Here is a 25,694-nt window from a genome sequence, read left to right on the forward strand (position 1 = left end):
TGGCCAGTGATGATGAGCTTTTTTTCATGTTTATTGGCTGCATAAATGTCTTCTTTTGAGAAGTGTCTGTTCATATCCTTTGCCCACTTTTTGATGGGGTTGTTTGTTTTTCTTGTAAATTTGTTTAAGTTCTTTGTAGATTCTGGACATTAGCCCTTTTTCAGATGGTTAGATTGCAAAAATTTTCTCCCATTCTGTAGGTTGCCTGTTCACTCTGCTGATAGTTTCTTTTGCTGTGCAGAAGCTCTTTAGTTTAATTAGATCCCATTTGTCTATTTTGGCTTTTGTTACCATTTCTTTTGGTGTTTTAGTCATGAAGTCCTTGCCCATGCCTATGTCCTGAATGGTATTGCTTAGGTTTTCTTCTAGGGTTTTTATGGTTTTAGGTCTTACGTTTAAGTCCTTAATCCATTTTGAGTTAATTTTTGTATAAAGTATATAAAGTGTATAAAGTGTAATTTTTGTATAAAGTGTAAGAAAGGGATCCAGTTTCAGCTTTCTACACATGGCTAGCCAGTTTTCCCAACACCATTTATAAAATAGGGGATCCTTTCCCCATTGCTTGTTTTTGTCAGGTTGGTAGAGATCAGATGGTTGTAAATGTGTGGCATTATTTCTGAGGCCTCTGTTCTGTTCCACTGGTCTGTGTATCTGTTTTGGTACCAGTACCATGCTGTTTTTGTTACTGTAGCCTTGTAGTATAGTTTGAAGTCAGGTAGCTTGATGCCTCCAGGTTTGTTCTTTTTACTTAGGATTGTCTTGGCTATTTGGGCTCTTTTTTTGGTTCTATATAAAATTTAAAGTATTTTTTTGCAATTCTGTGAAGAAAGTCAGTGGTAGCTTGATGGGGATAGCATTGAATCTATAAATTCCTTTGGGCAGTATGGCCATTTTGACAATATTGATTCTTCCTGTCCATGAGCATGGAATGTTTTTCCATTTGTTTGTGTCCTTTCTTATTTCCTTGAGCAGTGGTTTGTAGTTCTCCTTGAAGAGGTGCTTCACATCCCTTGTAAGTTGTATTCCTAGGTATTTTATTGTCTTTGTAGCAATTGTGAATGGGAGTTCACTCATGATTTGGCTCTCTGTCTGTTATTGTTGTATACGAATGCTTGTGATTTTTGCACATTGATTTTGTATCCCGAGACTTTGCCGAAGTTGCTTATCAGCTTAAGGAGATTTGGGGCTGAGATGATGTGGTTTTCTAAATATACAATCATGTCACCTGCAAACAGAGGCAATTTGACTTCCTCATTTCCTAATTGAGTACCCTTTATTTCTTTCTCTTGTCTGATTGCCCTGGCCAGAACTTCCAATACCATGTTGAATATGAGTGGTGAGAGAGGGCATCCTTGTCTTGTGCTGGTTTTCAAAGGGAATGCTTTCAGTTTTTGCCCACTCAGTGTAATACTGGCTGTTGGTTTGTCATAAATAGATTTTATTATTTTGAGATATGTTCCATCTATGCCTAGTTTATTGGGAGTTTTTAGCATGAAAGGCTGTTGAATTTTGTTGAAGGCCTTTTCTGCATCTATTGAGACAATAATGTGGTTTTTTTCATTGTTTCTGTTTATGTGATGGATTATGTTTATTGATTTGTGTATGTTGAACCAGCCTTGCATCCTAGAGATGAAGCCGTCTTGATCATGATGGATAAGCTATTTGATGAGCTGCTGGATTCGGTTTGCCAATATTTTATAGAGGATTTTCGCATCGATGTTCATAAGGGATATTGGCCTGAATTTTTCTTTTTTTGTTGTGTCTCTGCCAGGTTTTGGTATCAGGACAATGCTAGTGTCATAAAATGAGTTAGGCAGGATTCCCTCTTTTTCTATTGTTTGGAATAGTTTTAGAAGGAATGGTAACAACTCCTCTTTGCACCTCTGGTAGAATACAGCTGTGAATTTGTCTGGTCCTGAACTTTTTTTGGTTGGTAGGCTATTAATTGCTCCCTCAATTTCAGAACTTGTTATTGGTCTATTCAGGGATTCTACTTCTTCCTGGCTTAGTCATGGAAAGGTGAATGCGTCCAGGAATTTATCCATTTCGTCTAGATTTTCTAGTTTGTTTGCATAGAGGTATTTATAGTATTCTCTGATGATAGTTTGTATTGCTGTGGGATTGGTGGTGATATCCCCTTTATCATTTTTACTGTGTCTATTTGATTCTTTTCTCTTTTCTTCTTTATTATTCTGGCTAGTGGTCTATTTTGTTGATCTTTTCAAAAAACCAGCTCCTGGATTCATTGATTTTTTGAAGGGTTTTTTGTGTCTCTGTCTCCTTCAGTTCTGCTCTGATCTTAGTTATTTCTTGCCTTCTGCTAGTTTTGAATTTCTTTGCTCTTGCTTCTCTAGTTTTTTTAATTGTGATGTTAGGGTGTCAATTTTAGATCTTTCCTGCTTTCTCTTGTGGGGATTTAGTGCTACAAATTTCCCTCTACACACTGCTTTAAATGTGTCCCAGAGATTCTGGTATGTTGTGTCTTTGTTCTCATTGGTTTCAAAGGACATCTTTATTTCTGCCTTCATTTCATTATGTATCCAGTAGTCATTCAGGAGCAGGTTGTTCAGTTTCCATGTAGTTCAGAGGTTTTGAGTGAGTTACTTAATCCTGAGTTCTAGTTTGATTGCACTGTGGTCTGAGAGACAGTTTGTTGTAATTTCTGTTCTTTTACATTTGCTGAGGAGTGCTTTACTTCCAACTATGTGGTCAATTTCGGAATAAGTGCAATGTGGTGCTGAGAAGAATGTATATTCTGTTGATTTGGGGTGGAGAGTTCTGTAGATGTCTATTAGGTCCACTTGGTGCAGAGCTGGGTTCAATTCCTGTGTATCCTTTTTAACTTTCTGTCTCGTTGATCTGTCTAATGTTGACAGTGGGGTGTTAAAGTCTCCCATTATTATTGTGTGAGAGTCTAAGTCTCTTTGTAGGTCACTCAGGACTTGCTTTATGAATCTAGGTGCTCCTGTATTGCATGCATATATATTTAGGATAGTTAGCTCTTCTTGTTGAATTGATCCCTTTACCATTATGTAATGGCCTTCTTTGTCTCTTTTGATCTTTTGTTGGTTTAAAGTCTGTTTTATCAGATACTAGGATTGCAACCCCTGCCCTTTTTTGTTTTCCATTTGCTTGGTAGATCTTCCTCCCTCCTTTAATTTTGAGCCTATGTGTGTCTCTGCACGTGAGATGGGTTTCCTGAATACAGCACACTGATGGGTCTTGACTCTTTATCCAATTTGCCAGTCTGTGTCTTTTAATTGGAGCATTTAGCCCATTTACATTTAAAATTAATATTGTTATGTGTGAATTTGATCCTGTCATTATGATGTTAGTTGGTTATTTTGCTCGTTAGTTGATGCAGTTTCTTCCTAGCCTCGATGGTCTTTACAATTTGGCATGTTTTTGCAGTGGCTAGTACCGGTTGTTCCTTTCCATGTTTAGTGCTTCCTTCAGGAGCTCTTTTAGGGCAGGCCTGGTGGTGACAAAATCACTCAGCATTTGCTTGTCTGTAAAGTATTTTATTTCTCCTTCACTTATGAAACTTAGTTTGACTGGATGTTAAATTCTGGGTTGAAAATTCTTTTCTTTAAGAATGTTGAATATTGGCCCCCACTCTCTTCTGGCTTGTAGGGTTTCTGCCAAGACATCTGCTGTTAGTCTGATGGGCTTCTCTCTGTGGGTAACTATTCCTTTCTCTCTGTCTGCCCTTAACATTTTTTCCTTCATTTCAATTTTGGTGAATCTGACAATTATGTGTCTTGGGTTGCTCTTTTCATGGAGTAACTTTGTGGTGTTCTCTGTATTTCCTGAATTTGAATGTTGGCCTGTCTTGCTAGGTTGGGGAAGTTCTCCTGGATAATATCCTGAAGAATGTTTTTCAACTTGGTTCCTTTCTCCCCGTCACTTTCAGTACACCAATCAAATGTAGATTTGGTCTTTTCACATAGTCTCATACTTCTTGGAGGCTTTGTTCGTTTCTTTTCACTCTTTTTTCTCTAATCTTGTTTTCTCACTTTATTTCATTGAACTGATCTTCAGTGTCTGATGTCCTTTATTCCGCTTGATCGATTTTGCTATTGATACTTATGTATGCTTCACAAAGTTCTCACGCTGTGTTTTTCAGCTCCATCAGGTCATTTATGTTCTTCTCTAAACTGGTTATTCTAGTTAGCAAGTCATCCAACCTTTTTTCAAGGTTCTTAGCTTCCTTGCATTGAGTTAGAACATGCTCCTTTAGCTCAGAGGAGTTTGTTATTACCCACCTTTTGAAGCCTACTTCTGTCAATTTGTCAAACTCATTCTCTGTCCAGTTTTGTTCCCTTGCTGGCTAGGAGTTGTGATCCTTTGGAGGAGAAGATGTGTTCTGATTTTCGGAATTTTCAGCCTTTTGTGCTGGTTTCTCCCCATCTTCATGGATTTATCTACTTTTGGTCTTTGAAGTCAGTGACCTTTGGATGTGGTCTCTGAGTGGACATCCTTTTTGTTAATATTGATACTATTCCTTTGTGTTTGTTAGTTTTCCTTCTAACAGTCAGGCCCCTCTGCTGCAGGTCTGCTGGAGTTTGCTGGAGGTCTGCTCCAGACCCTGTTTGCCTGGGTATCACTGGCAGAGGCTGCAGACCAGCAAAGATTGCTGCCTGTTCCTTCCTCTGGAAGCTTCATCCCAGAGGGGCACCCACCAGATGCCAGCCAGAGCTCTCCTATATGAGGTGTCTGTTGGCTCCTACCGGGAAATGTCTCCTAGTCAGGATACACGGGGGTCAGGGACCCACTTGAGGAGGCAGTCTGTCCCTTATCAGAGCTCGAACGCTGTGCTGGTAGATCTGCTGCTCTCTGTTTAAGTCTTCTGAAGCTATGTCCACAACTGCCCTTTCCCCCAGGTGTTCTATCCCAGGGAGGTGGGAGTTTTATCTATAATTCCCTGACTGGGGCTGCTGCCTTTTTTCAGAGATGCCCTGCCTAGAGAGGGGGCTGTCTGGCTGCAGGGTCTTGCTGAGCTGGGGTGGGCTCCACCTAGTTCAAATTTCTCAGTGGCTTTGTTTACACTGTGAAGGTGAAACGCCTATTCACACATCAGCAATGGTGTATGCCCCTCCCCCACCAAGCTCAAGCATCCCAGGTTGAGCTCAGACTGCTGTGCTGGCTGCAAGACTTTCAAGTCAGTGGATCTGAGCTTGCTGGGCTCCCTGGGGGTGGGACCCACCAAGTTAGACCACTTGGCTCCCTGGCTTCAGCCCCCTTTCCAGGGGAGTGAATGGTTCTGTCTCTCTGGCATTCCAGTCACCAATGGGTTATGAAATAAAGCTCCTGCACCTAGCTCAGTGTCTGCTCAAATGGCTGCCCAGTTTTGTGCTGGAAACCCAGGGCGCTGGTGGCGTGCACACTGGAAGGAAACTCCTGGTCAGTGGGTTGCAAAGACTGTAGGAAAAGTGCAGTATCTCACCCAGAGAGCACAGTACAGTCCCTAATGGCTTCCCTTGGCTGGGAGATGGAGTTCCCCGACCCCCTGTGCTTCCTGGGTGAGGAGATGCCCCACCCTGCTTTGGCTTGCCCTCCTTGGGCTGCACCCACTGTCCAACCAGTCCCAGTGAGATGAACCGGGTACCTCAGTTGGAAATGCAGAAATCACTCACCTTCTGAGTTGATCTCTCTGGGAGCTGCAGACCGGAGCTGTTCCTATTCGGCCATCTTGCCAGCAACCTAGAAGGCCTTTTATGACCAGTGATCCCTCTATCTAAAATAGCTCCTATAACCCACATGACTATTAGCCCCTCCTTCTGCTTTTTCTTTCTTCACTGAGTTACACTGACCATTATAATGGATGCATACTTGCTTACTTGTTTATTGTTTGTCATTGACACTAGAAGGTAAACTTAATGAGGGCAAGGATTTTGTGTTTTTCAGCCTGGGAGCACCAGTGCCTAGAATAGTGTTGGGCAAATAGGAGGTATGCAATAAATGCACTAACAAAAAATCATGTTTGGCTTTTGAATATCGTTCTTTTTTTTCTCAACCCCAAGCTCAGAGTTAACCCTACCCAAATCATGATATACCATTATGATTAGTTAACAAAAGGCCTCCTTTTTATTACTTTAAAAAAATCTTACTCCATCTCCATACTCATTTCCTCTTACTCCTCTTTCCTCTCAAGGCATCCATGCTAATGATTCTGAAATTTCTCTTTGGTTATATGTTTCTTTGGATACAAATTTAAAACACTAAAAATAGTGTTTTAAATTTCTGTTATAGTGCTCCAGATCCCATCCTGCTTCTTATGTTCTTTCAGTGTTGTTTTTAAGAGAGCTCTGTTAGCTACAGGGTGGTATTATTACATATTTTTTAAACCTTTCCACTTCTTCAGTGATGGACATCTAGGCTGACCTCAACTCTGTTGCCAAAACTAATATCAGAATGAATAACCATAATACATGCTCCCTTATATATCCACATGAAAGCATTCTGGGATATATACACTCAAGAGTAGGATTGCTAGATTATAGATTATAGGCATAATAAATTTATTCAAAGACTACCTGATTGTTTTCAAGAATAACCATACCAATTTGTACTTCCATTAGCATTGCATGAGAATCCAATTTTCACACTGTACTATACTATCTTACATCAAGTTTTTGCAATCTGAGGAGCATATATACTTGTTTTACTTTGTATTTCCTTTATAACTAATAAGGTACTTATAATTCATTTAAGATTTGCCATCTATAAATTGTCTATTCATATTTTTTATTCTTTTTTTATGGGTTTTGACTTTTTCTTGTTGACTAGAAGGAGTTCTTTGTATATTTTAGATATTAATCTCTTAACAGTTTTGGAAATTGCAAGTATTTTCTCTTCATCTCTTCCCTGTGAATGTGTTGTCCATGATGATTTTTGTTGAATAGAAATTATTGAAATTCCTCAATATTTAAACTTGTGGCTTTTGGTTTCAAAGTCTTACATATGAGACAATTCTCCAGTACAAAGTCACAAGGATATTTTTACTGGGCTTAGTTCCTTTGGCTCTTTTACATTTAGGAACTCACCTTTATATATGGTGTGAGGTATGGATCTAACTTATTTTTTCTTCATATTATTAGTCATTTTCTTCATTACCCCCATTAAACAATTCATCATTTTTACAGGAAAGTTGTGAAGATGGTACAGAGAGCTCTTGCGTACACCTCACCCAATTTCAGTTTCTTTTAATATCATCATTTTATGTCACTGTGGCACATTTTCCAAAACTAAGAGAACAATATTGGTACAATAACTGTTAACTAAGCTGCAGACTTTTATTCAGATTTTACCAATTTTCCACTAAAAAGCCTTTGCTTTTTCTGTTCCAGGATCCAGTCCAGATTATTGTATTGCATTTAGTTTTCATGTCTCCTTAGTCTCCTCTGGTTTAGGACAGTTTCTCAGTCTTCCTTGTTCTTTCTGAACTTGACAGTTTCAAGGAGTATAGTGAGGTATTTTGCACAATGTTTTTCATTTGCATTTGTCTGATGTTTTCCTCATAATAAGATTTTGCTTTATAGATGTTTGAGAAGAATAACACAGAAGTAAATTTCCCTTCTCATTGCATAATATCAGAGGATACATGATGTCCACATTGACATCACTGTAGGTTGAATAATGTCTCCCCAAAATTTATGTCCACACAGAACCTCAGAACATGACCTTATTTGTCAGTAGGATCTTTACAAATGTAATTAGTTAAAGATCTTGACACGAAATCATGTGGGATGTATAGTGAGTCCTAAGTCCAATCACTAGTGTCTTTATAAGAGACAGAAGAGGGAGATTTGTACACAGACATACAGTACAGAATATCACTGAAGACACAGGCAGATGTTAGAGTGATGCAGCCACAAGCCTAGGAAACTTGGAGATAGCAGAAGCTGGAAAAGGTGAGCAAGGATTCTCCTTAGAACCTTCAGAAGGAAGGTGAAACTGATTACACCTTGATTTTGGACTTGCAGTCTTCAGCACTGTTAGAGAATAAAGTTTTGTTTTATTAAGCCACTAAGTTTGTGGTAATTTTTTTGTGGCAGCCCTTGGAAACTAATACAATTTGGCCAGGTTTCTTTATTATAATGTTACTGTTTTCCTTTTTCTATTATCTGTCCTTTGGAAACAAGTCATTAAGTCCAGTCCACACTCAAAGGATAGGGAAATTAAGCTCCATGTCCTGAAGGAAAGAGTGTCAACATGTATTATTTTGAATTCCCTTGTAAGGAAAGTTTGTTTCTTCTCTTCCATTTATTAATTCAGTTATTTATTTATGTCACAATGAACTCATGTATATTTATTTATATTTAGTATTATAACCCAATACTACATTGTTTATTTTATTGCTCAACTTGTTGCATCCATGGCCAATGGAAGTTCTATCAGGTTGGCTGGCCCCTGTGTCCTTTGGACATTTTCCCATTTTTCTTTTTTTTGAGTACTGTATTTTCTGTTATGTAAATATATTTCTTGCATGTCTTAATAATTTTATATATTTATTTATTATTGATATATAATAGCTCATATTTTTGAAGCACATGTAACATTTTGATACATGTATAATCAATAGATTTTTGATGACATTAATCATATACCAAGCTTCTAAATACTATTTTTGTGCTCTCCACTCTGGTGGGTTGATTTTTATATGTGTGCCAATCCTGTGCTTTTATTACTATGGCTTTGTAGTTTGTCTTAACATATGTTAAAAGGAGTTCGTTCCTTCATGTCCCCTGGTCCTGTTCTTCTTCTTTTTTTTCTGATGGAGTCTCACTCTGTTGCCAGGCTGGAGTGCAGTGGCGTGATCTTGACTCACTGCAACCTCCACCTCCAGGGTTCAAGCAATTCTCCTGCCTCAGCCTCCCAAGTAGCTGGGACTACAGGCACATGCCACCATGCCAAGCTAAGTTCTGTATTTTTAGTAGAGATGGGGTTTCACCATGCTGGCCAGGATGGTCTTGATCTCTCGACCTTGTGATCCGCTCGCCTCTGCCTCCCAAAGTGCTGGGATTACAGGTGTGTGCCACTGTGCCCGGCCTCGTCTCCTTTTTCCAAAGTATCTTAGCTCTTTGTAAACTTTATTTATTGTTATATATTTTGAATTGTTTGTTAAGTTTCCCCTGCAAATTTTGCAGAGATTTTCATTTGAATTCCAATCATTTTATAAGTTAATTCTGGAAGAAGAATTGATGTCCTTATACTATTAAGTCATTCCATCTGTGGACATGTTTTAATTTCCTTTATGTAGTATTTAAAATTTTTCATTAGTAGAATTGAAAAAAAACAGCTTCTCAATGAAGTTTTTGAGAGTTGTGACCATTATCTGTGTCATACATTATTGCTTGGATGACCCAAACACTATTTCCAACCCCTTCTGCAGTTACAGAGGACACCCTCATGAATTAGTTCTATTTCCTAGCTAGAGGGTAGTCTGGGATAGAGTTCTGCCAATGAAATATAAGCTGGAGTCTGTTGTAAAGAGGGTTCCTGTGAAAAATTCTGATTTCCTGAAAAAAGGAACAGATGTGCCTGACACCATCTTTTCCCTTTCATTCTGCTTTAAATGTGGACATGCCTAAAGCTGGAGTAGCTGTCTTGCAATTATGAGGGAAAAGACAAGAGTGGTACAAAGACAATATCCCTGATATTATTGTTCCTCTGAACAAATGCAAGCATGCACCCACCTTCAGATATGTGAGAAAAATCAACTTTTAATTGTTTAAATTGTCATAAGTTGGGCTTTTCTGGTATATGTAGCTGAACAAAAGCTTAAACTGGCATGTAATGTATTTTCCATTGTATTTTCTAACTGGATATTGGTGGCATAAACGAACACTACTGACTTTTGTAGATTGAGCTCATGTCTAATAATCTTGCTTAATTTTATTAACTTTATTGAAGTACCTGTTAGATTGATTTTTTTGAGTTTTCTATGTGTATAATCAAACCATTTGCAAATAATGCTGAACTGCCTCTACCCTCCCAATTTTTTCTTATAAGAACAATTTTCCCCATTGTCTCAGTGTACTGGCCAGGACTTGGCAGTACTAATGGTCATTTATTTTACAAAAAGTTATTGAGCACCTGTTTTATGGAGGACACTGTTCTAGTCACTGTGGCAAACAAAGCCCTCTCCATTACGCTAAGGACATTCCTGTCTTCTTTCGTATCTTAAAGAGAATTCATGTAAAGTTTTATCTGACAGTTACCAAAATTCTGGTTTTAAATATATATATTTATATTTAAAATATAAATTTTATAGACAGGCTCAGTGTCTGTCACATAGTAGATCTTTAATATTTAATATTTAATCATTTTTCTTTGTTCCTAAGGTCATCTTGTGGCCTTTTGTGCTTTTCTAGATCCTTCCCTCTCTCTCTCTCCCTTCTCCCTTGCTCCTTCCTTCTTCCTTCCTTCCTTTTTTATGCCAACCTCGGAGCCCTTCTCTTATACTCAGTTATGGACCATCCAAGGAAGCAAAAGGTGCTTACTATATATATATATATATATATATACATACTAATTCTTAAAATGAAAATGAATCAAGTGACTTTCAATAACATATTTCTTATTAAATTATATCATAGTAAGGTGTGATAGTCTTCACCAGTTTGACTTTTGCAACTTGGTCAAAAACATTCAATGCTTTTTCAATATTTTTCTTCTTTTCTTTTTCTTTCCTAATTTGAATGTCCACTGTACAATACTGAGTTAGTCATAATCCTTGCTTGTGATATAGTCTATAGTCTAATTGTTTGTCTTTGGATTTATTTATTTAGTAATATAACTGATACCCTTGCATTCATTTTCAATTCAAGAGCTATGGTGCAACTTACATCTTCATTTCTGCTTCTCTCTCTTCCTTCCATCTGCCTCTATCCTTCCTGTTATCACTATCTTGAATATTGTGCTTATCATTCTCAAATCTTTTTTTTCTTAGTTTTAGGCCTTACATTTATCTTAACATTATACTTAGTTTTGTTTGTTTTTGAACTTTCAAAGATCTCATATGTAGTCTTTTAGGCTTGCTTATTTCTCTCGATACCTGTGTATTACACAGATAATACCACGTTGCTAAATGTGTCTGTAATTAATTCATGTGCAATGCTGTGTATTATTCCATTGTGTGAATATACTACAATTTATTTATCTCCTGTTCAGTCAGTGTATCTTTTAGTTGTTTCCAGTTTTCTGCTATTATAAAGTGTTGGTATGAACATTCTTGTTGTCTTCTTGCTCATACTTGTGAGATTGTCTTTAGCTAAAAGCATATGTCTAAGAATGAAATTGCTAGGTTGAAGCATAGGCACACCTTCAATTTTAGAAGATAATGCTAAAATTTTTCTAAAGTAATCATACCAATTTATACTTCACTAGTAATGCATAAGAGGTTCTGTTGATTGACACCTGCTACTACACTTAATGTTGCAGTCTTTTTCATTTTTATCAATCATATAGGTATAATATGGACTCTCGTTTGGTCTTGGTTTGCATTTCCCTGATTTCTGCTGATTCTGAGCTCTTTGTAGGTTTATTGCTCATGTGCGATTCTTGTGACATGACTGTTAATGTTTTATTTTTGGTTCTCTGAGCCTCAGTTATTTTTTCACCTGTGAAATTCGGTTATTAATGCATATTGTATGGGATTTAATCAGATATTGTATGCAAAACATCTGGCTCAGTGTCTGTCACATAGTAGATCTTTAGTATTTAATATTTAATCATTTTTCTTTGTTCCTAAGGTCATCTTGTGGCCTTTTGTGCTTTTCTAGATCCTTCCCTCTCTCTCTCCCTTCTCCCTTGCTCCTTCCTTCTTCCTTCCTTCCTTTTTTATGCCAACCTCGGAGCCCTTCTCTTATACTCAGTTCAGTATCTGAAGCTGTGTAACCTTTATGGACCATCCAAGGAAGCAAAAGGTGCTTACTACCTTTTTGGACTCTAAGAAACTCAGCTGAATGCACCACCGCTGTTGTTTTCTCCACCTATTGAGAAATACTTCTATTTTGTCTGCAACCATGTTTTGTTGGCAATTTGTCCAGCCTCTGACCAGAGACTTCTGTTTTCTTTTGAACCCTGTGCCTATTCCTCAGATCTACTCTTCTTTATCAATATCAGCTGAGAGATCATTTTCTCCAAAGTCTCTCTAATTTCTTTCATTCTTTTTTTTTGAGACGGAGTCTCGCTCTGCCGCCCAGGCTGGAGTGCAGTGGCGCGATCTCGGCTCACTGCAAGCTCCGCCTCCTGGGTTCACGCCGTTCTCCTGCCTCAGCCTCCCGAGTAGCTGGGATTACAGGCGCCCGACACCAAACCTGGATAATTTTTTCTATTTTTAGTAGAGACGGGGTTTCACCGTGTTAGCCAGGATGGTCTCCATCTCCTGACCTCGTAATCCACGTGCCTCGGCGTCCCAAAGTACTGGGATTATAGGCGTGAGCCACCGCGACCGGCCAGGCCTCTCTTATTTCTATCCCATCCTGCAGTAAATTATCAGACACTCACTGAGTCCCAAGATATGACTCTACTGTGAGTACCAGAATCCTCTCACTCTGGGCTTTGCAAGCTTCACTGTGCATGTGAATCACCTCGGGATCTTGTTAAAATGCAGATTCTGATTCACTACATCTGAGTAGCCTCTGAGAACCTGCGTGTCTAACAAACTCAGGCGACGCAGCTGCTGCTAGTCTGTGGACTTAGAGGAGCAAAGGTCTGAGCAACTTCTGAAGGCTTCTTCCAGCACTGGTTTTTTCTGATCTGTGAGTAGTAAACTGTAACATTCTATTCGCTTTGCTATCTTTTCTCTGTTTCCTCTCTGGTTTATTAGTGATTCATTAATTGAATTAGCAAATGCTTTTTGAGTACCTGTAATGTGGTTGGCACCAATCTAGTGAAAGACAAGTGAAAGTGAAAAAACAAACACCCCTGTCTTTAAGGAACTACCACAAATACAACTTCTAAATAAAAAACAAATACCGTATACTCTTATCCTACCTTTTTTTTCTGTTCCTGATTTCATGAAATAACACTTCACACTATTTTTGGGTAACCAAGACAAATAATAGTACCCCTTTTTAGCCTTGGTTCATGTGGTGTCTTTTTAAATACTATTTTAAATTTTATTACAGTTTTCAAAAATGCTCAAGCCATTTACAATATTATCTTGTTTAGAATGAACAACTTGTATTATTTTGATGAAAGTTACTAATGGAATAAGCCAAACACACACACAAAAAGCATCCTAAGCCTCTTGCAAAGTAAACGTTTAGTGGTTTCTTTTTCATAAGGGAAAATTTGATTTCTATATCTCTTTCTTTATTTTTATTTTTACTTATTATTATTATTATACTTTAAGTTTTAGGGTACATGTGCACAATGTGCAGGTTTGTTACATATGTATCCATGTGCCATGTTGGTGTGCTGCACCCATTAACTTGTCATTTAGCATTAGTTATATCTCCTAATGCTATCCCTGCCCCCTCCCCCCACCCCACAACAGTCCCCAGAGTGTGATGTTCCCCTTCCTGTGTCCATGTGTTCTCATTGTTCAATTCCCACCTATGAGTGAGAACATGCGGTGTTTGGTTTTTTGTCCTTGCGATAGTTTACTGAGAATGATGGTTTCCAGTTTCATCCATGTCCCTACAAAGGACATGAACTCATCATTTTTTATGGCTGCATAGTATTCCATGGTGTATATGTACCACATTTTCTTAATCCAGTCTATCGTTGTTGGACATTTGGGTTGGTTCCAAGTCTTTGCTATTGTGAATAGTGCCACAATAAACATACGTGTGCATGTGTCTTTATAGCAGCATGATTTATAGTCCTTTGGGTATATACCCAGTAATGGGATGGCTGGGTCAAATGGTATTTCTAGTTCTAGATCCCTGAGGAATCGCCACACTGACTTCCACAATGGTTGAACTAGTTTACAGTCCCACCAGCAGTGTAAAAGTGTTCCTATTTCTCCACATCCTCTCCAGCAGCTGTTGTTTCCTGACTTTTTAATGGTGGCCATTCTAACTGGTGTGAGATGGTATCTCATTGTGGTTTTGATTTGCATTTCTCTGATGGCCAGTGATGATGAGCATTTCTTCATGTGTGTTTTGGATGCATAAATGTCTTCTTTTGAGAAGTGTCTGTTCATATCCTTTGCCCACTTTTTGATGGAGTTGTTTGTTTTTTTCTTGTAAATTTGTTTGAGTTCATTGTAGATTCTGGATATTAGCCCTTTGTCAGATGAGTAGGTTGCAAAAATTTTCTCCCATTCTGTAGGTTGCCTGTTCACTCTGATGGTAGTTTCTTTTGCTGTGCAGAAGCTCTTGAGTTTAATTAGATCCCATTTGTCAATTTTGGCTTTTGTTGCCATTGCTTTTGGTGTTTTAGACATGAAGTCCTTGCCCATGCCTATGTCCTGAATGGTATTGCCTAGGTTTTCTTCTAGGGTTTTTATGGTTTTAGGTCTAACCTGTAAGTCTTTAATCCATCTTGAATTAATTTTTGTATAAGGTGTAAGGAAGGGATCCAGTTTCAGCTTTCTACATATGGCTAGCCAGTTTTCCCAGCACCATTTATTAAATAGGAAATCCTTTTCCCATTGCTTGTTTTTGTCAGGTTTGTCAAAGATCGGATAGTTGTAGATATGCGGCATTATTTCTGAGGGCTCTGTTCTGTTCCATTGATCTATGTCTCTGTTTTGGTACCAGTACCATGCTGTTTTGGTTACTGCAGCCTTGTAATATAGTTTGAAGTCAGGTAGCGTGATGCCTCCAGCTTTGTTCTTTTGGCTTAGGATTGACTTGGTGATGTGGGCTCTTTTTTGGTTCCATATGAACTTTAAAGTAGTTTTTTCCAATTCTGTGAAGAAAGTCATTGGTAGCTTGATGGGGATGGCATTGAATCTATAAATTACCTTGGGCAGTATGGCCATTTTCACGATATTGATTCTTCCAACCCGTGAGCATGGAATGTTCTTCCATTTGTTTGTATCCTCTTTTATTTCATTGAGCAGTGGTTTGTAGTTCTCCTTGAAGAGGTCCTTCACATCCCTTGTAAGTTGGATTCCTAGGTATTTTATTCTCTTTGAAGCAATTGTGAATGGGAGTTCACTCATGATTTGGCTCTCTGTTTGTCTGTGATTGGTGTACAAGAATGCTTGTGATTTTTGTACATTGATTTTGTATCCTGAGACTTTGCTGAAGTTGCTTATCAGCTTAAGGAGATTTTGGGCTGAGACAATGGGGTTTTCTGGATATACAATCATGTCATCTGCAAACAGGGACAATTTGACTTCCTCTTTTCCTAATTGAATATCCTTTATTTCCCTCTCCTGCCTGATTGCCCTGGCCAGAACTTCCAACACTATGTTGAATAGGAGTGGTAAGAGAGGGCATCCCTGTCTTGTGCCAGTTTTCAAAGGGAATGCTTCCAGTTTTTGCCCATTCAGTATGATATTGGCTGTGGGTTTGTCATAGATAGCTCTTATTATTTTGAGATACGTCCCATCAATACCTAATTTATTAAGAGTTTTTAGCATGAAGGGCTGTTTAATTTTGTCAAAGGCCTTTTCTGCATCTATTGAGATAATCATGTGGTTTTTGTCTTTGGTTCTGTTTATATGCTGGATTACATTTATTGATTTGCATATGTTGAACCAGCCTTGCATCCCAGGGATGAAGCCCACTTGATCATGGTGGATAAGCTTTTTGATGTGCTGCTGGATTCGGTTTGCCAGTAATTTATTGAGGATTTTTGCATCAATGTTCATCAAGGATATTGGTCTGAAATTCTCTTTTTTGGTTGTGTCTCTGCCAGGCTTTGGTATCATCTGGCCTCATAAAATGTGTTAGGGAGGATTCCCTCTTTTTCTATCGATTGGAATAGTTTCAGAAGGAATGGTACCACTTCCTCCTTGTACCTCTGGTAGAATTCAGCTGTGAATCCATCAGGTTCTGGACTCTTTTTGGTTGGTAAGCTATTGATTATTGCCACAATTTCAGAGCCTGTTATTGGTCTATTCAGAGATTCAACTTCTTCCTGGTTTAGTCTTGGGAGGGTGTATGTGTCGAGGAATTTATCCATTTCTTCTAGATTTTCTAGTTTATTTGCGTAGAGGTGTTTGTAGTATTCTCTGATGGTAGATTGTATTTCTGTGGGATCGGTGGTGATATCCCCTTTATCAGTTTTTATTGCATCTATTTGATTCTTCTCTCTTTTCTTTATTAGTCTTGCTAGCGGTCTATCAATTTTGTCGATCTTTTCAAAAAACCAGCTCCTGGATTCATTAATTTTTTGAAGGGTTTTTTGTGTCTCTATTTCCTTCAGTTCTGCTCTGATTTTAGTTATTTCTTGCCTTCTGCTAGCTTTTGAATGTGCTTTCTCTTGCTTTTCTAGTTCTTTTAATTGTGATGTTAGGGTGTCAATTTTGGATCTTTCCTGCTTTCCCTTGTGGGCATTTAGTGCTATAAATTTCCCTCTACACCCTGCTTTGAATGTGTCCCAGAGATTCTGGTGTGTTGTGTCTTTGTTCTTGTTGGTTTCAAAGAACATCTTTATTTCTGCCTTCATTTCGTTATGTACCCAGTAGTCATTCAGGAGCAGGTTGTTCAGTTTCCATGTAGTTGAGCGGTTTTGAGTGAGTTTCTTAATCCTGAGTTCTAGTTTGATTGCACTGTGGTCTGAGAGACAGTTTGTTATAATTTCTGTTCTTTGACATTTGCTGAGGAGAGCTTTACTTCCAACTATGTGGTCAATTTTGGAATAGGTGTGGTGTGGTGCTGAAAAAAATGTATATTCTGTTGATTTGGGGTGGAGAGTTCTGTAGATGTCTATTAGGTCCACTTTGTGCAGAGCTGAGTTCAATTCCTGGGTATCCTTGTTAACTTTCTGTCTCGTTGATCTGTCTAATGTTGACAATGGGGTGTTAAAATCTCCCATTATTATTGTGTGGGAGTTTAAATCTCTTTGTAGGTCACTCAGGACTTGCTTTATGAATCTGGGTGCTCCTGTGTTGGGTGCATATATATTTAGGATAGTTAGCTCTTCTTGTTGAATCGATCCCTTTACATTATGTAATGGCCTTCTTTATCTCTTTTAATCTTTGTTGGTTTAAAGTCTGTTTTATCAGAGAGTAGGATTACAACCCCTGCCTTTTTTTTGTTTTCCATTTGCTTGGTAGATCTTCCTCCATCCGTTTATTTTGAGCCTATGTGTGTCTCTGCACATGAGATGGGTTTCCTGAATACAGCACACTGATGGGTCTTGACTCCTTATCCAATTTGCCAGTCTGTGTCTTTTAATTGGAGCATTTAGCCCATTTATATTTAAAGTTAATATTGTTATGTGTGAATTTGATCCTGTCATTATGATGTTAGTTGGTTATTTTGCTCGTTAGTTGATGCAGTTTCTTCCTAGCCTCGATGGTCTTTACAATTTGGCATGTTTTTGCAGTGGCTAGTACCGGTTGTTCCTTTCCATGTTTAGTGCTTCCTTCAGGAGCTCTTTTAGGGCAGGCCTAGTGGTGACAAAATCACTCAGCACTTGCTTGTCTGTAAAGTATTTTATTTCTCCTTCACTTATGAAGCTTAGTTTGGCTGGATATCAAATTCTGGGTTGAAAATTCTTTTCTTTAAGAATGTTGAATATCGGCCCCCACTCTCTTCTGGCTTGTAGGGTTTCTGCCAAGACATCTGCTGTTAGTCTGATGCGTTTCCCTTTGTGGGTAACCCGACCTTTCTCTCTGGCCGCCCTTAACATTTTTTCCTTCATTTCACTTTGGTGAATCTGACAATTATGTGTCTTGGAGTTGCTCTTCTGAAGGAGTATCTTTGTGGCGTTCTCTGTATTTCCTGAATCTGAATGTTGGCCTGCCTTGCTAGATTGGGGAAGTTCTCCTGGATAATATCCTGCAGAGTGTTTTCCAACTTGGTTCCATTCTCCCCGTCACTTTCAGGTACACCAATGAGATGTAGGTTTGGTCTTTTCACATAGTCCCATATTTCTTGGAGGCTTTGTTCGTTTCTTTTTATTCTTTTTTCTCTAAACTTCCCTTGTTGCTTCATTTCATTCATTTCATCTTCCATCACTGATATCCTTTCTTCCAGTTGATCGCATCGGCTACTGAGGCTTCTGCAATCTTCACGTAGTTCTGGAAACTTGGCTTTCAGCTCCATCAGCTCCTTTAAGCCCTTCTCTGCATTGGTTATCTTAGTTATACTTTCATCTATTTTTTTTTCAAAGTTTTTAACTTCTTTGCCATTGAATTTCCTCCCGTAGCTCAGAGTAGTTTGATCTTCTGAAGCCTTCTTCTCTCAACTCGTCAAAGTCATTCCCCATCCAGCTTTGTTCCATTGCTGGTGAGGAACTGCGTTCCTTTGGAGGAGGAGAGGTGCTCTGCTTTTTATAGTTTCCAGTTTTTCTGCTCTGTTTTCTCCCCATCTTTGTAGGTTTTTCTACTTTGGGTCTTTGATGATGGTGATGTACAGATGGGTTTTTGGTGTGGGTGTCCTTTCTGTTTGTTAGTTTTCCTTCTACCAGACAGGACCCTCAGCTGCAGGTCTGTTGGAGTTTGCCAGAGGTCCACTCCAGACCCTGTTTGGCTGGGTGTCAGCAGCGGTGGCTGCAGAACAGCGGATTTTTGTGAGACCGCAAATTCAGCTGTCTGATCGTTCCTCTGGAAGTTTTGTCTCAGAGGAGTACCTGGCCGAGTGAGGTGTCAGTCTGTCCCTACTGGGGGGTGCCTCCCAGTTAGGCTGCTCGGGGGTCAGGGACCCATTTTGGAGGCAGTCTGCCCATTCTCAGATCTCCAGCTGCGTGCTGGGAGAACCACTACTGTCTTCAAAGCTGTCGGACAGGGACGTTTAAGTCTGCAGAGGTTCCTGCTGTCTTTTTGTTTGTCTGTGCCCTGCCCCCAGAGGTGGAGCCTACAGAGCCAGGCAGACCTCCTTGAACTGTGGTGGGCTCCACCCAGTTTGAGCTTCCTGGCTGCTTTGTTTACCTAAGCAAGCCTGGGTAATGGCGGGCACCCCTCCTCCAGCCTCGCTGCCGCCTTGCAGTTTGATCTCCGACTGCTGTGCTAGCAATCAGCGAGACTCCGTGGGCCTAGGACCCTCCGAGCCAGGTGCAGGACACAATCTCCTGGTGTGCCTTTTTCCAAGCCCGTTGGAAAAGCACAGTATTAGGGTGGGATTGACCCGATTTTCCAGGTGCCGTCTGTTGCCCGTTTCTTTGACTAGGAAAGGGAACTCCCTGACCCCTTGCGCTTCCCGAGTGAGGCAATGCCTCACCCTGCTTCGGCTTGCACATGGTGCACTGCACCGACTCTCCTGCACCCACTGTTTGGCACTCCCTAGTGAGATGAACCCGGTACCTCAGATGGAAATGCAGAAATCACCAGTATTCTGTGTCACTCAGGCTGGGAGCTGTAGACTGGAGCTGCTCCTATTCGGCCATCTTGGCTCCACCCCTCCCTGATTTCTATATCTCTTCAAGTTCTCTTTCAGACTGACTTTCCCTATTATATGGCTTTTATTTTTTACCACAGGAAGTAATTATCAATAAACCTAAAAATGCAGGATGCCTTCATGTGTACATGCATGTCTCTGTGTGTGTGTGTGTGTATGTTTGTCTCCATAACACACTTCATGATAAAGCTTTTGAAGTGGAAGAAACTTCAAAGTTGGGCCCCAAGCTTTTGAAGTGGATCTAACCTGAAACTAATTTTCAAAACAAAATAATTATATAGCATTCTTTCTTGTGCTTCATACATGACAGAGAAGAAATTTGTGGTGGCACACAGCACCTCTACCAAAGCCTAACGAATTTAAGCCAATAAACACAGTAGTTAAGGTATTTAAGATTTTGGAGACAGTAGTAAAAATGTGTTATAAAACGAAAATTGGACTGGGTGTGGTGGCTCATGCCTGTAATCCCAGCACTTTGGGAGGCCAAGGTGGGTGTATTACCTGAGGTCGGGAGTTTGAGACCAGGTGAAACCCCATCGCTACTAAAAATACAAAAATTAGCTGGGCATGGTGGCGCATGCCTGTAATCCCAGCTACTTGGGTGGCTGAGACGGGGGAATCACTTGAACCCGGGAAGCAGAGGTTGCAGTGAGCCGAGACTGTGCCATTGGACTCTAGCCTGGGCAACAAGAGTGAAACTCTGTTCAAAAAAACAAAAGACAAAAAAACAAAAAAGGAAAATCGGAGGTTCTTTTACTGTCTGTGAGCACCATGGATTAAAACAACTGGTTAATTCGCAAGCTTGCTTTGATATGTGAAAATGATTGAGAGGTGATTGCAAAAATGCAAATTTAAGATACTTTAACACATCTCGTCAATCTCAGACTTAATCTATTCTTAATATATATTTAAAATGCAGCCAAATGACCTTTGAAGTAGAATAAAAGAATAAAAAGAGATTCTCTGAAAAAGAAAATAAAAACAATATCTAGTTTCCTTCTTTAAAAAAAGCAAAACTATTGATGGACTAGTTGATTGTGATACAATAGACAGACATTGTAACTATACTGCAAGTTCTGTTGTTTTCTAAATAAAGTTTTGTTTTTTTTTTTGAGACAGTTTCACTCTTGTTGCCCAGGTTGGAGTGCAATGGCATGACCTCAGCTCACTACACCTCTGCCTCGGGTTCAAGCAATTCTCCTGCCTCAGCCTCCTGAATAGCTGGGATTACAGGCATGCGCCACCACGCCTGGCTAATTTTGTATTTTTAGTAGAGACAGGGTTTCTCCATGTTGGCCAGGCTGGTCTTGAACTCCCGAGCTCAGGTGATTCACCCACCTCAGCCTCCCAAAGTGCTGGGATTACAGGCGTGAGCCACTGCACCTGGCCATATTTTTTCTTATATTTAAATATAATTTCAAATATTTACATTAATCAATGACATGTCAGGCTGGAAAAAGTCTAAAAGTCAGGGTTTTAAAATTTCTCGTTTATAGTCTCCAAGTAGGGCTAAAAGAGTTGAATAAAAAGAATTTAAAAGCATAAATATTACAATTCTAAAGTACAAGAGAGAATACAGTAAGCTATGGTAGAGGATACATTTATGATACAGTATGTTATTTTCATCAGGAGATTATCTTAGAACAGAATTTTTATATTGTTACTTCTGCTCATATTTTTTTGTTTGAATACTCTCTAGTTTCCAAAACCACAGTGAAGAACATATACATTATCAAAAGAATTTTGAATTCCTCTACCTTGTTCATGTTGGCTTCAGAGCATCAGTTTTTTTTTTGTTTGCATTCTATTGATCAGGCAAGTCTCCCATCCAGCCCAGTTTCAAGAGGAGGGAGGGAATTGACTTCATTTTTTGTTGGGGGGATAGCATGCTTGTATAGGGAGGAAAAAAACCTGGTGGCAGCTTTCTGGAAATAAGCTATCACAAAGATCATTCTTTGCTTGGCGTGTAAATTAACTATTACAAGACTTTGAAGACCATAATCTATGATTCTGGATTAAACCGTTTCCTGCAATTGTTTACATGATTTCTGAATGGGTGATCTCCTTCGGAAGGGGATGGCTACTGGGGCTCAATTCCTCTATATTTTGGAAAACATAGACATGAACTTTGTAGCGGAGGGTGAATGGAAGCAAAAATATTTTGAAAAAACTTAAATCACTTTAGCAACTTCAACATTATAATTATTGTATAATTATAATAATATGTTTTATTAATGGTAAATGGACTAATGTACATCTACACAAGAGAAATGATGTTTTGAAAAAATGTACCCTCTACCATAGCTTAATATATTTGCTATTATACTTTAGCATTGTAATATTTATGCTTTTTCTATAAAATATGTGCTGGAAAAGATAGTGTCTGCTGGTAATAATTTCATTAATGAAGCATAACTACAATTCTAAAGTTGACTCTTTAAACTTCTTATGAGACTATTAAAGTTTGAACACAAATTTTCATTATTAAAACCTGTCAAATGTCTTTGAGCTTAAATACTAGGAGTCTCCTAAAATTCTACTGGTTGATACCTATGTCATGAAAAGTAAAAGTTATTGTATTCTTGGGAAACTAGCAGAGGGAAGAAACAAAAACAAAATTAAATACGAATATTTTTTTTTTCCGGCTTTTGTAACATCAAGAGTTCTTGAAATATAATTATAATTTATTCTGTATTTAAACAATTTTTAACAAGTTTAAACAATTATAATTCCAGAGAAAATGAGTATTTAATGGCTGGAAAAGATCAGCACTGAAGAAGAGGTGGGGGCTGGAAACTATGGAAGAAGACTGTAGAGTTCTGGTTGCCTTGGGCTCCAATACTTCTTGACTTGGGCTATATGTCCCATGATGAGCATGAGTGACAGTTCCCAAATCAGTTTGGGTTGTGAAGGAGAATGGTAAAGAGGGTTCTCTTTCTGCTGATAAAAAGCCAGGCTTCTTTTTAACATGTCATATATATATCATGACATTTAAAACCCATAGTATTGTAAATCAATGTTATCCCCGTTTCACTGGTGAGAAAACAAGCTTATTGAGTTTGAGTAACTTGACCAGGGGGACATGGTTGAAAAATGAGGAACTAGAATGTGGTCCGAAGTCCACTGGTCTCCAAAATCCATTCACCCTGCTATTTACCACAGCAGTCCTCAACCTTTTTGGCATCAGGGACCAGTTTTGTGGGAGACAATTTTTCCATGGACCAGGGGGTCAAGGGGGAATGGTTTTGGGATAATTCAGTGTATTACATTTATTGTGCATGTTATTTCTAGTATTATTACATTGTAATATATAATGAAATAATTATACAACTCACCATAATGTAGAATCAGTGGGAGTTCTGAGCATGTTTTTCTGCAACTAGACAATCCCATGTGGGGGTAATGGGAGACAGTGACAGATCATCAGGCATTAGAGTCTCATAAGGAGTGTGCAACCTAGATCTCTTGCACACGCAGTTCACAATAGGGTTTGTGCTCCTATGAGAATCTAATGCTGCCACTGATCTGATAGGAGGTGGAGCTCAGGTGGTAATGCAAGTGATGGGGAGTGGCTGTGAATACAGATGAAGCTTTGCTCACTCACCCACTGTTCACCTCTTGCTGTGAAGCCCAGTTTCTAACGGGCCACGGACTGGTACCTGGAGACCCTGGTTTACAACATATATGAACAAACATTATATTCTCAACTGTCACCTCCAGAACCCTGTGAAGCCTATTATAATGTAATTTTACAGATGGAGAAAGTGAGGCTTAAAGATTATTTTTTTCCATGCAGGAAAAAAAAATGTAGAGTGACTTGCACAAAAACAAAACTAATAAACAGAGGGGTCAGGGCACATAGGCATTTCTAATTGCCATCTCTTTCCCCAGTGCCAAAGTTTGTGAGTCAACTCTTGCCCTCTGGTTTCTGGTTTCTCCACGTCACTAAATGCTGAGATTTATTCCTTCCTTCATTTATTCACTTATCAATAAACATTTAGTTAGTGCAAAGTATTTTATTAGGAAGGAAAAATATTTAAGGGGGTTGAAATAGTTAAGATGCTTTTCCCTAAATCTTGTCTCCTGAGATTTTAAAAAAAATGTGCATTTCATCTTTTCTTGTTTGAAACAAAAAGCAACAGCTCAAGATGGCATCTGACTGAGATTTTATTTTTATATTTAATTTTTATGTCTGGTCTGGGGTAGGTTGGATCAAATTTTAAAGAAAACCATTACTTGCAGTTAGCTGAGAATGAATGACCTAGCTTATTTTGTTGGCAAATTGCCTCCTTGACTAAGAAAAAGTCAAGGCTAGAATGATCTCTTTGTGTCCTGGAGGCTATGGCCTTGCCTACTCTAAAGCAAGTCACAAACTCAAGTCGAAAAAGGACTTAAGAGAGAAGAAGCACTTTTCTAAGAGAAAATCAAGAGAATTAGAAATAATGCCTTCCTTTCCCAAGTATTTTTTTACTTTTCTTATTATACTTGTCATTTCTATGTCAGTTTCTATATACATGCCATTTCTATGACATGTGTGCTTATGGTAGCATGGAAACTGACAGAAATGACAGGTATAATATGAAAAGTAAAAAGTACTTGGGAAAGGAAGGCAACATTTCTAATTCTCTTCCAACTTCTTTAATTTTCTAGATTATACCCTTAATTTTTATTTGTAAAACTAAGAGACATATTGCAATAATTACATACTGAAACCTTAAGGTAGATGTTACCTTTTGCATCAACCATGTGTTTTACAACTATGGTATGATTATGAGAAGTGTTTGGAGTGGGGCTAGGTTTGGGGTAGAAACCTTATTATTAGTATTTTATTAATGGTAAATGGACTAAGGTACATCTTCACAAAAGAAATGATGTTTTGAAAAAATACTTAATGACATGGAAAATGCTCATGATATAATAAAAACTAAAAAATCAGGAGACAATATCATACTATAGCCTGAGACCATAAGACTAGAAAAATAAAAGACTGAAAGGGAAAAAAAAACTTTGTTATCTCTGGGTGGGAATGTTTACTGTGATATTATTTTTCTCATTGTGCCTTCTTGTGTTTCTAAACTCTCTGTGGTGATCATGTACAAACATACCTCAGAGATAATGCAGGTTCGGTTCCAGACCACCTCAATAAAGTGAATATTGCAATAAAGTGAGTCATATGAATTTTTTGGTTTCTCAGTGCATATAAAAGTTATGTTTATACTATGCTGTAGTCTATTAAGTGCGCAATAACATGATGTAAAAAAGTACATACTTTAAATAATACTTTATTGCTAAAAATTGCTAACTGAACCTTCAGCACGTTGTTTTCTCTTTGCAAGTAGAGGATTTTGCCTTGATGTTGATAGCTGTTGACCGATCAGGGTGGTGATTGCTGAAGGATGGAGCAGTTGTGGCCATTTCTTAAAATAATATAACAATGAAGTTTGTCGCATCAATTTTCTTCCTTTCAGGAAAGTTTCTCTGTAGCATGTGATACTGTTGATAGCATTTTACACACAGTAGGATGTCTTCTGAAATTGGAGTCAATTTCTCAAACACTGCCATTGTTTTATCAAATACATTTATGTGACATCCTAAGTCCTTTGTGGTCATTTCAACAATGTTCACAGCATCTTCACCAGGAGTAGATTTCATCTCAAGAAACCACTTTCTTTGCTCATCTACAAAAAGCAACGCCTCATCTGTTGATTTTTTTTTTTTTTTAGACGGGGTCCTACTCTGTCCCACTACACTCCCAGGCTGGAGTGTAGTGGCCTGAACTCAGCTCACTGCAACCTCTGCCTCCCACGCTCAAGTGATTCTTGTGCCTCAGCCTCTCAAGTAGCTGGGATTACAGGTATGAGCCACCACACCAGATAATTTTTGTATTTTTAATAGAGATAGGGTTTTGCCATGTTGGCCAGGCTGGTCTCAAACTCTTGGTCTCAAGTGATCTGCCTGCCTTGGCCTCCCAAAGTGCTGAGATTACAGGCATGAGCCACTGTGCCCGGTCCCAGCTAATTTTTTTGCATTTTTGTAGAGATGAGATTTCACCATGTTGCCTAGGCTGGTCTCATATCCGGTTTTCTAGGTGTTTAAGGCAGGAAGATTGATACATTCAGTTGCTGTTACTCTATCCTGGTGAGATTCAGAAGCCCTTCTCTGTGGATTTTTAGTGATAGTTTTTAAGTTTCCTTCTTTCAGGCCAGTCTTTTTTTTTTTTTT

The 25,694-nt window shown here is 38.7% G+C and overlaps 1 protein-coding gene across 1 annotated transcript in view; it reads left to right on the forward strand.

Annotated features, from left to right (window-relative positions):
* CENPF (centromere protein F) overlaps positions 1 to 25,255 on the forward strand; it is a 140,806-nt gene extending 115,551 nt beyond the window's left edge. Inside the window, exon 21 of the mRNA XM_063613910.1 lies at positions 25,196 to 25,255. Coding sequence (XP_063469980.1) covers positions 25,196 to 25,240 — 45 coding nt within the window. The 3' untranslated portion in view covers positions 25,241 to 25,255. The remainder of the gene's footprint in view (positions 1 to 25,195) is intronic.
* Positions 25,256 to 25,694: the final 439 nt, after the last annotated feature.

The sequence above is a fragment of the Symphalangus syndactylus genome, chromosome 19 (assembly GCF_028878055.3).
Source record: "Symphalangus syndactylus isolate Jambi chromosome 19, NHGRI_mSymSyn1-v2.1_pri, whole genome shotgun sequence".
Classification (NCBI taxonomy): domain Eukaryota; kingdom Metazoa; phylum Chordata; class Mammalia; order Primates; family Hylobatidae; genus Symphalangus; species Symphalangus syndactylus.